General features: G+C 38.9%; 1 protein-coding gene across 1 annotated transcript; it reads left to right on the top strand.

The window, feature by feature from the left end:
- Positions 1–1,019: 1,019 nt before the first annotated feature.
- On the top strand, positions 1,020–13,744 carry LOC127410392 (secernin-2). The gene is made up of 9 exons (XM_051645637.1): positions 1,020–1,143; positions 2,308–2,470; positions 4,358–4,539; positions 5,662–5,861; positions 7,495–7,710; positions 8,343–8,508; positions 12,478–12,646; positions 13,094–13,256; positions 13,354–13,744. The coding sequence occupies exons 2-8, from the start codon at positions 2,309–2,311 to the stop codon at positions 13,244–13,246; spliced, it is 1,248 nt and encodes a 415-aa protein (XP_051501597.1). The 5' UTR covers positions 1,020–1,143; position 2,308; the 3' UTR covers positions 13,247–13,256; positions 13,354–13,744.
- Positions 13,745–14,657: the final 913 nt, after the last annotated feature.

Genomic DNA, 14,657 nt, shown 5'->3' on the forward strand with positions numbered 1-14,657 from the left:
AGATTAAGCGGTTAGTATTTGGCTGGTCATGAGAGACCTCTTCCATGTAGAATAAAACCGTTATGACTGCAGACACGCCTTTTTTATTATTTCAATATGTTCCTTGAGGTTCACTTTTAATATTTGTTACGTTTTTTGCACACAAAGAACAGTCATATATTTGTAAAACATGATCATTTTCCACCCTCATTCTGACCCTCTGTCAGAAACGCTCTGTTTTGGTGCTGCTTCTCCTTTAAGACTTGACAGTAAACACCCACTGTTATGATTGGCTCACTGCTCTTGACTGACCTGCTCCCTCTACTTACAATCTCACTGCTCACCGCTACTGGGTGGGCTACGGAAGTGATTAAAGGAAAAGAAGTCGCTGATTTGTTGTTGTGGAGGCGGTCAGATGCAAATGTCACAATGTGGAGGAAGTAGTGAACGAGTCGTTTTGGCAGCTTGGTTTCAACAAATGCTCTTTTAGCAGTGAGGGGGAAGTTTTGAGTTCTGAAACTTACAGTATGTTTTTATAGTACAACAACCTATTTTTTTTTAAGTATGTAATTCAATACAGCTTCAAAATTCACGTTTGAGGTATGGCTGTGTGTATTTTATGTAGTAGAACAAAACATCCACGTATCGTCAAGTAATGTTTACCACAGACCTTGTTTTACTCATTAGTTGAAAACCCCCATTATAAAAACCCACAGGAAATCCAGAGGGAACCAATGGCGAATTAGCCTTCCAAGTTGTTGGACTACAACCTGAGCAGCTCCATTGATTCACAGATTCTCTGTTTAATATTAGCCAGATAAACACGTTGGCTTAAGATATATTTATATATGTATATTCCGGTTCAATTGGCACTTGAGTTACTGTTTTACTTACTTGAGTGTTTTTCCTTTAAAATATTGCTTAAAAGTTCTCTGTTGCAATATTTCGGGTTAATATGTAGCTCCATGTCGAGTCAGTGTGTTCAGAGGACTTTTATTTTGAAGTCAGGTTAAACAGATTCAGCACTATCACAGACTCACTGTCGGATCAAGCTTCAGGCATCGATTTACTGTGTTAAGAGGACTTTTATTTTAAAGAGTCTGCATGCAGTAGCAGGTTGATCAGCCTCTCAAAGGCTTGCTGACAGATCTGGAGCTTATAAAGGTAATTACTTCATCAAATCCACTCGAACACGCGCTAGTAAATTAGAGTAACACTATTAAGAACCCATATAACGCATGCAGGTGGATGTCACGTCTTCATTTTATGCATGAGATAGATAATTCAATGTATTTTAGTGATCCGCTGTCGGGCACAGGCCATCAATAGACTAACAGATGTTATAAACCATCTCCTCTAAAATAACTGCATTCAGCACGTATGACTGTTTAAGGAGCAGATTGTATTCTGTTGTGCATGCACCTGAAGATCGGAGCTGAAGAATCGGTGAAATGGAGGTCAGGCGATAAGCCGAGTATATACCTGTCCAGCATTGAGACTTAACACTACAGTAATCCGCAGCACTGCATGACATTTAACTACAGCTACTCACACGCGAAGGTTTATGATACATTTTCATTTTTAAATATATCTAGATCTGCATGCATTTAGCTGGAAAAGCATAGGTGCATACAATAACTGATCCATCCAGGAATAACTGTTTATCCCATAGGATCTTATTTGAATCTTGGAAATAATGTGTATTGCATATTTACTATAGTATTACTTTTATTATTATTATTATTATTATTATTGTTATTTTAATTAAATTTCAAATAAGTTATCTAATATGTTATTACCACTTTATATGTTATTTTTTTCGTTAACATGTATTAGAATTGTATTGTACTGGCAAAATGAAAGGAAATCAATGGGAGATTTGATGAGATTTTCTTTACGTTTCTTTGGATATCATACATGGGCATTGTATTCTGTTGGTTATCACAATACTCCCATTGGGAACTGTATTCTAAAATATCTAGTTTTAGTTTTGTGGTATGATAGAGGCCTGAAAAGTTCCCAATGGGATTCTTTAGGATTGGTTCCAGATTATAACAAAACTTGCTGTATTATTTTCTAATTGCGTTCCTTTGAATAACTTTTGCATTGCTTTTTTGACTATGTGTATGATTTTTATCTATGTGTCTGTGTGTGAAAGATTTTATCTAGCCCTCCATGATATTTTTTTTTTTTTTCAGTCCTTTGTCCATCCTGTTTTTTCCTCCTCTTCTTTTTTTCTGTTACATAAAATATGGGACAGTATTGTGTAATCATGTATCATTTCAAAGTGATTCACTGCATTGATCCTTCTGTATTGATTTGATATAGGATGGCTGAACCTCCTCGGTCATGTGATTGTTTTGTATCTCTGCCTCCGGGTTCAAAAGAAGATAATGTGATATTTGGTAAGAACTCTGACCGTCCGAGAGATGAGGTACAGGAGGTGGTGTATTACCCTGCGACCTCACACGCTCCTGGGTCTACAGTCCAGGTAATACACCCCTACAGGAGCAGGACAGCTTACTCCTGCTTACACATGCTTAAAGTGATAGTTCACCCAAAAATGAAAATTCTCTCATTTATTCACCCTCATGATATCCCAGATGCTTATGACTTTCTTTCTTCTGCTGAACACAAACAAATATTTTTAGAAGAATATTTCAGCTCTGGAGGTCCATACAATGAAAGTGAATGGTGGCCAGAACTTTGAAGCTCCAAAAATCACATAAAAGCAGCATAAAAGTAATCAATTCAACTCCAGTGTTTAAATCTATATCTTCAGAAGTGATATGATAGTTGTGGGTGAGAAACAGATCACTATTTAAGTCCTTTATTCTTATAAATTCTCCTCCCTGGCCAGAAGGTGTCGATATGCATAAAAAATGTGAATCGCTAAAAATAAAAGAAGAATGTGAAAGTGAAAGTGGAGATTTTTAGTAAAAAAAAAAGGACTTAACTATTGATCTGTTTCTCACCCACACCTATCATATCACTTCTAAAGATATGGATTAAGCCACTGGAATCATATGGATTACTTTTATGCTACCTTTATATTAAGCATGTCATAAAATATCAATATATTGATTATTGATCAGCACATTATTTAATCTATATATTTTTGAGGCATTGATATATTAACATTAGCCAACATTTAAATTAGAAGCCTAATTTGTGGGCTTTCCAACTCACTCGGGCTTCTGTTGAATGTCTGGCATAATAGCATTGGTAGACCACAAGGGGGTGTAATAACATTTACTGAAGCAGGTCGCAAGGCAAAGGTATCACAACATAGGACTGGTATTTTAGAGCTTCTTGCACAGGATGCATACAAAAGTTACGAAGGTTGTTGTACTTCAAGAATGAAAGTTACATTGAGTTTGCAGGTTCGTGTATGCAACTGGTTTAACTGTGCAAGCTGAATGATTAGAAATTATTATGCAATTTCTCTGTATGTATCTTTGAATAGGTTTCATTCAAGCCGTCAAACCACAAAAACACATACTTGTATCTGAAAATACATTGTGTAGGCTATATGAAAGATGCATATACACAACATGTATCATCCACTGACGGCTGGAGTAAATACATTTTGTATCTGATAATGATTTATGTCAAATTTAATGGAAAACTATGCAAGTTGATCATCGTGGCGCTGCAGATTTTTAAACTGAGCGTTGCCGGTGTGTGCATACTTTCATAGAAAATTTTTGAATCCGCCATGTCATCTGTCAGACACGTCAGGTGTGCGTCCCCTTTTAATTTACCCTGCCGCTCACACATTACCAAAGTTGTGTTGAGAAATATGTTTGAAAAGATAGACTATTGTGCAATAAGCAATCCTATTTATGTCGATAAACATTAGGAAAATCTTCAGATTATCGATGCCTGATCGATCCTAAGCCTACTTTATGTACTTTTTGGAGCTTCAAAGTTCTAGCCACCATTCACTTGCATTGTATGGACCTACAGAGCTTTGTGTTCAGCAGAAGAAAGAAAGTCATAAACATCTGGGATGGCATGAGGGTGAGTAAATGATGAGAGAAAATTTTTATTTGGGTGAACTATCGCTTTAAAGTCAACAGCTTCTACAGGAAAATAAATGGTGATCATATAAGTGGTCCTTGCTGTCCTTTTTTTTTGACCAAATGTAATTTAATGTAGTTTTATAGTATTATTGAGTTTCTATTTCCATTTCATGAAATGCTGAAAAAAAACGATTTACTGTTAAATGCCTTGACATTTCACAAAATTGTATATGTCGTTTTTATTTATTTATTTATTTCAATTATCTGTAATGTATTGCTTCTTAACAAGAACAGTAATATGGAGTTATAGCCAAACCAAAAGGAATTTACAGAAGATTTCTTTTTCTATATAGTGCACATACATTTCCATCCCTCAAGTAGAGCTCACCCATGCAGTTGTACTGAGCAGACCCGCATGGCTCTGGGGGGCTGAGATGGGGGCTAATGAACATGGGGTGTGTATTGGAAATGAGGCAGTCTGGACCAAGGAGCCTGTGAATCCAGAGGAAGCTTTACTGGGAATGGACTTGGTTCGGTGAGCCCAAAACAACTTAACGTCTTTTTTATTTAAAAATGTTCTAGCCTTAAAGGTGAAGTGTGTAGTTTTTGCTCTGTTACAATACCTCCTACTATACCAGGTTAATATGCAAAGACAACTATACTGTAAGTAAGGCTTTAGAAGGTTGATTCACTCGAAAAGTGTTAGCACTATGGTGCCATAATTTGAGTGTTTTGACCAACTCGACACCACAACATTAACTCAACCAACGGTAGGAGTTTGGGAAAACCTGTTTGAAATGGTCATTATTTTTGCATTTCCGTTTGGTGACACTAGTGGTGCAGAAATTACACATTTTACCTCTATAAATTGACCATCACTGTTTTTTTTAAAAATTATTCAACAGTTAGACTCAGACCTCAAATTTCATTGGTGAACAGGTGTTGCAAGAGTGCTGATATTAAGTATAACATCACTGGGATTCTTTGCTATCTGTATCACTCTGTTTGTATGTGTTCGCAGCTTTTTAAATGGTCATGAAGATTTTGATTCATCCCAGTGACTCGAGTCTTGAATCCATTAACCAAAAAGATTTGTTCACTGATTTGTTGTTACCAAATCTGCAGATTACATCTTTAAGCCAGTAGGTGGCAACAAATGTGTGTCTTTTATGTTATGAGTGAGTAATTGAATCATTGATTTGTTAATAAAACACTTATTCATTCACCACTGAAACAAATAAAGTGAATGAGAATGATTCACATAAATGCACATTATTCTATATGATCTATTTACGTGTTTGTTGAACTATTGTATAAAAGCAATATCACACTTGCAGTCATTACCTACTGCCTCATGTCTACGCCTAAATCACAGCTGTGCTGATATTCAGAACAACAGCATTCTTGCTTATTTGATATTGATTATCATCGTATAGGATGATATTAGTTTCCATCTAACTTGGACCTTAAAAATTGGACCCGTGCTTTTTATCTTCCAGTGATGTATTTACATGGTCATCACATTTCTACAAAAGCAGATTGTGCATAGTGATTTTGTGCATTCCTTGTCATTCCTGACATTGATTGACTGTCATTTACTAATATTGTGAATAGATGAGCACAGCCTATTGACAGCAGGTGATGTATGTGTGTTCAGGCTGGGTCTTGAGCGGGGGGACAGTGCGTGGGCCGCTCTGAATGTCATCACAGGCCTACTGGAGCAGCACGGTCAGGGCGGAGCCTGTAGGGAGACCACCGAACCCTTTAGCTACCACAACACCTTCTTACTGGTGGACCGACAGGAAGCCTGGGTCTTAGAGACTGCTGGGAAATTGTGGGCTGCACAGAAAGTCACAGGTGAGGAAGAGAGGTGCTCAAGATTTATACATTATGATCAACTCTCAGGGGTGTGTGAGTTGCACAGGCTTTATTTGTTATACAGTTTGTTTTGTCTGATGATCCTAAATGGAGCATTTATGTTTTATTTTGGTTAAAAGTCAAGAATTAGCATCATTTAAGCATAAATTACATGCTATATTTCTGTTATTTCTGTATTTTATATATATATATATATATATATATATATATATATAGATTCTTGGGCTGTCAATCAATTACAACTCTTAATCAAATTAATTATATGATATGCCTATTATATATTAATATTGCATATATAGGGGGGCCTGGGTAGCTCAGTGGTAAAGACGCTGGCTATCACCCCTGGTTCGCTAGTTCGAATCCCAGGGTGTGCTGAGTGACTCCAGCCAGGTCTCCTAAGCAACCAAATTGGCCCGGTGGCTAGGGAGGGTAGAGTCACATGGGGTAACCTCCTCGTGGTCGCCATAATGTGGTTCATTCTCGGTGGGGCGCGTGGTGAGTTGAGCGTGGTTGACACGGTGGATGGCGTGAAGCCTCTGCCTATGTCTCCATGGCAACGCGCTCAACAAGCCACGTAATAAGATGCACGGGTTATAATGATTAAATCATTATAAATATAATATACACTGATCAGCAACAACATTAAAACCAACAGCGCTAACCCGCATCTCAGAATAACATTCTGAGATGATATTCTTTTCGCCACAATTGTACAGAGCAGTTATCTGAGTTACCGTAGACTTTGTCAGTTTGAACCAGTCTGGCCATTCTCTTTTGATGTGTCCTCGTCTTGTGTGGTCTGCTGTCAGTAAGTGTGTTTTTTTTTTGTTGTTTTTTTTGCCTGTTCTGCTGGAGTTGCGCTTACTGCCACCTGCTGACTGAGACTATATCCACATTAATCGGGATACATTTGAAAATGCCGTTTTCGCTTTTGAAGCACTCTCTGTCCACAATGCCATTTTCAAGCATTTTCTAAAAGTTGCTCGTCCACAATGAAACGAATGAAAACTCTTAAATCCCCTTACTGCTTATGTCGAAAAATTGCCTGTTCTGCTGGAGTTGCGCTTACTCTCACCTGCTAGCTGACTGAAGGCGGTCGCACACTGGACGAGAAGCGCCACTCCGCATTGCGGCTAGGACACGGCACAGGTATCAAACACAGGGCACGTCAATGAGGTTCACGTGGAAGACAGTACACACAAAAGTTAGCAAGATTCCCTTCTTCAAGAATGAACAAGGCTAGAGTAAATAATATAGTCCACTGATAATGATTTGGGTTGAATTTCATGGAAAATATTTGAGTTGCGCTCTGTGGCGTGGCAGAAATTTGAGCAGCCTCCGGAGTTGTAGGTGGGCGCAGCCGACAGATGCCGAGTGGTGGCGGTGGTGTGTGTACATTCATAGAAACCAATTGTTTCGAATTTTAGAACGCGCCATGTCATCCACCAAATGCTATAATTAATTGCATTGATTTAACGCGTTAAATTGACAGCCCTATTTATTCTGTAGCTATATCAGCATGAGAAATGTAATCTTGTGATGTAGTAATCTTGTGTAAAAAATGCTTGTAATCCACCTCTAAAAATAAACTTGAGGTTATTTATGTTGTCAGATGGAGTCAAGAACATCTCCAACCAGCTGACGATAGGCACAGAGATCTCAGCAGAGCATCCAGAGTTGCGCAGTGTGGCTCAGTCTCAGGGCTGGTGGAGTGGTGAGGGGGAGTTCAGCTTTACTGCTGTCTTCAGCCCTGACAATCCCCCTGCTAGGATGGAACTGGCCAAGCAGCGCTACAAGGGCGGCACAGCCCTGCTCCAGCAACACGACGGTAGATGTGCTTCACTTTGCCATCATGACTGAGGCGTTACTAAGCGGTTACATTACATGTAGAACAATAAGCATGAATGTTCTATTTGGGTTCCCCAAATTATAAGTATATTTGAAAAGTTTTGCCGTCCAGCATTGGATTTCGTTATTTTGAAGTCTTTTCATTGAATGTATTAAACAGCACCATCTAGTGTTTGGATCGCTGCAGGTACAATCAATGCTGTAAGGTTTTGGTAGAGAAACTAGAGTGGATGAGTAAATCAGTGAAAGAATAAAAAAGATTGGTGACATTTATTATTGATTCCATCAGGAGGCATCTGTTTTTACATCTGGTTTAACAGGTTTGGTTGTCACAGTCTATACTATTGGCTGTATAACACACCTAATATTATCTGATTAGCCAGTTCATACTTAAAATTTTTTGTTTGATCGTACGCTGTTTTTAAAATGCTTTAAAGGAATAGTTAATCCAACTAACTATTTATTTCAGGATTTCAATTTCAGATGTATTTGATTGTTTATTTGTTTGGTGTAACTTAGTGGTAGATTTGGTTGCAACCACTGTATTACAGAGTAATAATGCCCCTCCCAATTTTCTCCTCTGCTGACCTCTGACCCCTACCACTCTTACAGGCTCTGTGACGGCAGAGGTGATGATGAGCATTTTAAGAGACAAGGCCAGTGGGATCTGTATGGACTCAGAGGGCTTCTGTACCACAGGCAGCATGGTGTCCATCCTCCCACGCAACCAAGACATGCCCTGCGTTCACTTCCTCACTGCCACACCCGATCCCTCCAGGTTTGACCCTAAAAATACACCTGCACACAGTGACTAGATCAGACTTTAAACTTGAAATATGAAACTTATAGTTCCATTGCTAAAATCTGATTGGATTAGCAGTATTCAACACTATTGTGTAATAGCAGATATATGCACATCTGTGACCGCGCATCAGTTGAATGCGGCAAGTTGCTATGTTGCTTGGCAACCATTAACAACATACAGTTCATGGAAAGGTATGCAAACATTTTTCCTACTCCCTGAAAGATATTACTGAAAAAAGTGTCGCGAAATATCTCACCTGTCTCTGTGACAACTCTAGACTCTGTAAACAGCAAAGAAAAATCTGTCCGTGGGCCGCGGTCTCTGACGCTTTCAACTTGTCAATCATTTTGCGAGCTCTCTTAGTATCGCAGTTTTATTGAGGCTTGCTGCCATTTTATTCCATGTTGTTCATAACATTTGTCAGTTGATTGCGCTATTTTGCTGCTTTGTTTTTAATAACCTTTTCTGTACGATGTCGGTATCAATAAAGCTCATTTTGGTATCTTTGGAGTTTGGGGTTTCGGAAAGAGGGGGCTTGACTATTTCAACGGCTCTGTCTCGTGAAAGTAGAACGGCTAAAATCACTTACAGCACCTTTAATTTAGCAATAAGGTACAAATGGCTGTGAGTGGCTTATTGCTTTAAAAATAAAAACAGTTGCTACATAAATGTTACATAATAAAATATTAAGGATACATATTCAGTAAAATTCAGCAAGTGCCATACTTTAAAGGGTAGTTCACCCAAAGATGTCAATTTTCTCATAATTTACTCACCCTCATGCCATCCCAGATGTGAATGACTTTCTTTCTTCTGCTGAACACAGATGGAGATTTTTAGAAGAATATTTCAGCTCTGTTGGTCCATACAATGCAAGTGAATGGTGATTAGAACTTTGAAGGTCCAAAAAGCACATAAAGGTAGCATAAAAGTAATCCATATGATTCCAGTGGCTTAATCCATATATTCAGAAGTGATATGATAGGTGTGGGTGAGAAACAGATCAATATTTAAGTCCTTTTTTATTATAAATCTCCACTTTCACATTCACATTCTTTGTGCATATTGCCACTAACTGGGCAGGGAGGAGATAATAATATATATTTGTCAAAATTTATTTTTGTGGTAATCAACATTATGCCACAAATGCTGTCGATTGAGCTTAACTTGTATTGAACCTGGAATATTCCTTTAATTTAATCATAATAATTAACTGTATTGACAGTTAACTGTCTTATTAACTGTAAATTATGTTAAACAATTAACAAGAGGCATTAGGATTAGCTATCAAATATTTTACTGCAAGGCTAACATTAGCTATCAAATAGCAAATTTGATCATCAACCATCTGTTACTTATTTTTCTGGACTTCGTATAAAGATTTCAGCGTTTTTTACCTTCTATAAAACACACGATAAAATAATCCCAGGTTAAGGTTAAAATGTTGTGAATCTGAACTGTCTGTGAGCCCTTGGCTTTAACCATAAGCTCAAGTTCTCCGTGTGTCTGAAGATGTTGGTCATGTAAGAAGATACCAGAAAATATGAAGATGCACTACACAATTTAAGATAACATTGGCTGTTGCGTATGGATGGACGCATGTATGCACAAGCATATAATATTGTTATTTGAAGAAAGTGAAGTGTTGTTCGGACACTGCAGCCTCTCGTTTCGGAAAATATTTTCGGGAGAGGCATAAAAAAATTACATAATGTGAATGGATTGTCCATATTTTTAAATCAAGAGTGTAATATGGGTTACAGGCTCACTAATGTCACCAATTGTGTTGCATTTAAGGACAGTGCATCCAGAAAGTATTCACAGCGCTTCACTTTTTCCACATTTTGTTATGTTACAGCCTTATTCCAAAATGGATTAAATTCATTATTTTCCTCAATTCTACAAACAATACCCCATAATGACAACATGAAAGAAGTTTGTTTGAAATCTTTGCAAATTTATTAAAAATAAACAACGAAAAAAAAAATCACATGTACATAAGTATTCACAGCCTTTGCCATGACACTCAAAATTGAGCTCAGGTGCATCCTGTTTCCACTGATCATCCTTGAGATGTTTCTACAACTTGATTGGAGCCCACCTGTGGTAAATTCAGTTGATTGGACATGATTTGGAAAGGCACACACCTGTCTATATAAGGTCCCACAGTTAACAGTGCATGTCAGAGCACAAACCAAGCCATGAAGTCCAAGGAATTGTCTGTAGACTTCCGAGACAGGATTGTATCGAGGCACAGATCTGGGAAAGGTACAGAAAACTTTCTGCAGCATTGAAGGTCCCAATGAGCACAGTGGCCTCCATCATCTGTAAATGGAAGAAGTTTGGAACCACCAGGACTCTTCCAAGAGCTGGCTGCCCGGCCAAACTGAGCGATCGGGGGAGAAGGGCCTTAGTCAGGGAGGTGACCAAGAACCCGATGGTCACTCTGACAGAGCTCAAGCATTTCTCTGTGGAGAGAGGAGAACCTTCCAGAAGAACAACCATCTCTGCAGCACTCCACCAATCAGGCCTGTATGGTAGAGTGGCCAGACGGAAGCCACTCCTCAGTAAAAGGCACATGACAGCCCACCTGGAGTTTGCCAAAAGGCACCTGAAGGACCCTCAGACCATGAGAAACAAAATTCTCTGGTCTGATGAAACAAAGATTGAACTCTTTGGCCTGAATGGCAAGCGTCATGTCTGGAGGAAACCAGGCACCGCTCATCACCTGGCCAATACCATCCCTACAGTGAAGCATGGTGGTGGCAGCATCATGCTGTGGGGATGTTTTTCAGCAGCAGGAACTGGGAGACTAGTCAGGATCGAGGGAAAGATGAATGCAGCAATGTACAGAGACATCCTTGATGAAAACCTGCTCCAGATCGCTCCGGACCTCAGACTGGGGTGAAGGTTCATCTTCCAACAGGACAACGACCCTAAGCACACAGCCAAGATAACAAAGGAGTGGCTACGGGACAACTCTGTGAATGTCCTTGAGTGGCCCAGCCAGAGCCCAGACTTGAACCCGATTGAACATCTCTGGAGAGATCTGAAAATGGCTGTGCCGCTCCCCATCCGACCTGATGGAGCTTGAGAGGTGCAAAGAAGAATGGGAGAAACTGCCCAAAAATAGGTGTGCCAAGCTTGTAGCATCATACTCAAAAAGACTTGAGGCTATAATTGGTGCCAAAGGTGCTTCAACAAAGTATTGAGCAAAGGCTGTGAATACTTATGTACATGTGATTTTCTTTTTTTTTTTTTCTTTTTTTTTTTTTTAATACATTTGCAAAGATTTCAAACAAACTTCTTTCACGTTGTCATTATGGGGTATTGTTTGTAGAATTGAGGAAAATAATGAATTTAATCCATTTTGGAATAAGGCTGTAACATAACAAAATGTGGAAAAAGTAAGCGCTGTGAATACTTTCCGGATGCACTGTAGGTATTCCAGGTATTCCAATCAATTTCTTCTAATAATCCCAGATAGGCTACAGCATACGTACATGTTTAATATTTCTGGATAATTAATCAGCACAGCTATACATTTTCTGATGGGTTATTTAAATGTGACGTCAGTTTGTAAATGCAGTGAGTTTACGCACCCATCTCTAAAATCTCTACAAACATCCCTTATCCTCTACGAATCGAAAGTAAACTTTACAGATGTCCGCAGTAATAATTAATCTACAGTCGGATATATTTCCAGAAAACTAATCACATCGAAATAGGGCTTTACTTAATAGCACCATCTACTGTTGGACATGTATGCATTCAGTCTGACTAGAAATGGATAAAACGTAAGCCCTACAAAGATACAAAATGAACGACCAGAAGGGGGGGTATGAAAAGCAGAGGAAAACCTGGGTAATAGCCTCAAGTTGCTTATTTCTTTGTTCTCAACGCAGAGTCATCACACTTTGATTAATCTTTACTGTTTTCAAGGTCTGTATTCAAGCCTTTTATCTTCTCTGAGAACATGAGGCCCGTCAGCATGGTGATGTCACCACAGTACGGGCCTGATGACCCTGTCAGGACACAGCCTCGATTTCAGCACCAGGTGGACCGCAAACATGAGCTGTACAAAGCCCACCAGACAGCGTTAACCAATCCCGTAAGTCTGCAAACAGTACAACACAATGGAACGCAAAGGCTTTACAGTGTTTACATTCAGAAAAATACGCCTCTTTTTCCAGCTGAAATCAATTTTGGTTTGGGTTTTTTCAGCTTTAAAATGATTAAATATATAGTTCACCCAAAAAGGAAGCCTGTCATCATTTACTCACCCTCATGGGGTTCCAAGCCCGTATGACTTTTTCTTTCATCTGTGGAACACAAATAGAAGGCAGAATGTTGGCCTCAGTCTCCATTCACTTTTATTGCATTATTTTTCCATATGAATGGTGACTGAGGTTAACATTCTGCCTAACAACATAAAGGCTGTTGGAAAAACATGAGGGTGAGTAAGTGATGACAGAATTTGTATTTTTGGATGAGCTATTCATTCAGCTGTGTGTGTGTGTGTGTGTGTGTGTGTGTGTGTGTGTGTGTGTGTGTGTAGGATGCTGGAGTCTCTCTGCAAGAGACTATGAGATACTTGGAGTATCAGTGTCTTGAGGAGATAGAGGCCATGCTTAGGGGAGAGATACAGGGCCAGGAGCTCGGCGACCTGTTCTTTGACTGCGTGGACGCAGAGATCAAATTCTACCAGTGAGACAGAGCAGGTAAACTCTCAGCGAACTCTCAGTTCCTGCTTGTGTGGACCACTCACTCCAGTCTTTCTCTGTCTGATATTGCCTTTAACTTATGGCTGTTTTGCAGTTGTCGTTGTGAATGTCACTAGTGCTTGCTGATCTGCCCGGAGAGAGGGAGAGACAGTCCCGAGTGCACAGGTTCCTGCCTGCTCAAATCCTGCTCTCCTAGTTCCCCTGATGCCATGCCAAACTAATTGTTATGTCCATGCCACACTAACTGTAACTCTTAAAAAAAAAAACACACTAGATGTTCATGTGAGTAATTGTCGCATAGGGCAGTCATATATGCATCTCAATAACCAGTTTGTGATAGATTACTAAGGTGTGTATTTGCCATGTGTAGATGTGTGAGAGAAGAGACGTTAGTGAAATACACTTGTCATACCTGTAAGTGAAGGGATCAGCTACCAGACTGACCTCTCTGAGGAGAAATACAATAAAATGTCAATGATTCAGCATGTCTGTTCTTTATTATAACTGAAACTATGTGTTTAAAGTGTGTCTGAAAGGCACTGTTGCCTAAATTTCTTTTTTTCTAGTACATAATCGGAATGAATCAGAAGATAATAAGCCATAAGCAACAGGTGCAAAGAACAGGTATGCTTCTGAAATTATACCCTCTTAGTGATATAAAATGATAGTTTAAACACCAGAATCTGTTTATGTGGACACTTCAACTGGCCACAGGAATATTCCAGGTTTAATATGAGTTAAAGGTGGAGTAAATGATTCCTGAGAAAGACTGTTGATATTTGAACTCAACAGCCAAACAAACACACCCCTTCTTCGGTGCTCCTTCAGAAGCTCCGCCCCCCAAATTCATGCACGTGTTGTGTGGATTGGTCCGATCCACTTTCTTTATTTGACCATTTACAGAGCCAGGGCTGCGTACAAACACCGGATTTTTTTCAGCACACACACAGAACGTACAGCTAGCGGACCGTGAAGAGATATTTGCGGAATTTGACAAAGTCTTACTCCACCTTTAAGCTTAATCGAAAACATTTGTGGCATAATATTGATAACCACAAAAAATTTATTTCGATTCATCGCTCCTTTTCTTTAAAAAGAAACAAATAAATCTGGGTTCCAGTAAGGCACTTATCACACTAAAATCATCTTAACATGCATATTGTTTACATATTTAAACAGTGTGTATGTATATATATATATATATATATATATATATGGGCAAGAAAAAGTATGTGAACCTTTTGGAATTGCATTTATGTATAAATATGTCTTAAAATCTGATTTGATCTTCATCTAAGTTACAATAATCAACAAACAATATGTTTGAACTAATAACACACAAATTATTGTATTGTTCTTGTACATATTGAACCGTCATTCAAACATTCACAGTGTAGG

This window comes from Myxocyprinus asiaticus, chromosome 19 (genome assembly GCF_019703515.2).
Source record: "Myxocyprinus asiaticus isolate MX2 ecotype Aquarium Trade chromosome 19, UBuf_Myxa_2, whole genome shotgun sequence".
Classification (NCBI taxonomy): Eukaryota; Metazoa; Chordata; class Actinopteri; order Cypriniformes; family Catostomidae; genus Myxocyprinus; species Myxocyprinus asiaticus.

Bases quoted from the DNA above. Each gene is read 5' to 3' on its own strand.
- LOC127410392 (XM_051645637.1), top strand. From the start codon at position 2,309: ATGGCTGAACCTCCTCGGTCATGTGATTGTTTTGTATCTCTGCCTCCG. The intron at 5,862-7,494 runs GTGAGGAAGAGA...TTATGTTGTCAG, and splicing joins GGCTGCACAGAAAGTCACAG to ATGGAGTCAAGAACATCTCC. The intron at 8,509-12,477 runs GTTTGACCCTAA...ACTGTTTTCAAG, and splicing joins GCCACACCCGATCCCTCCAG to GTCTGTATTCAAGCCTTTTA.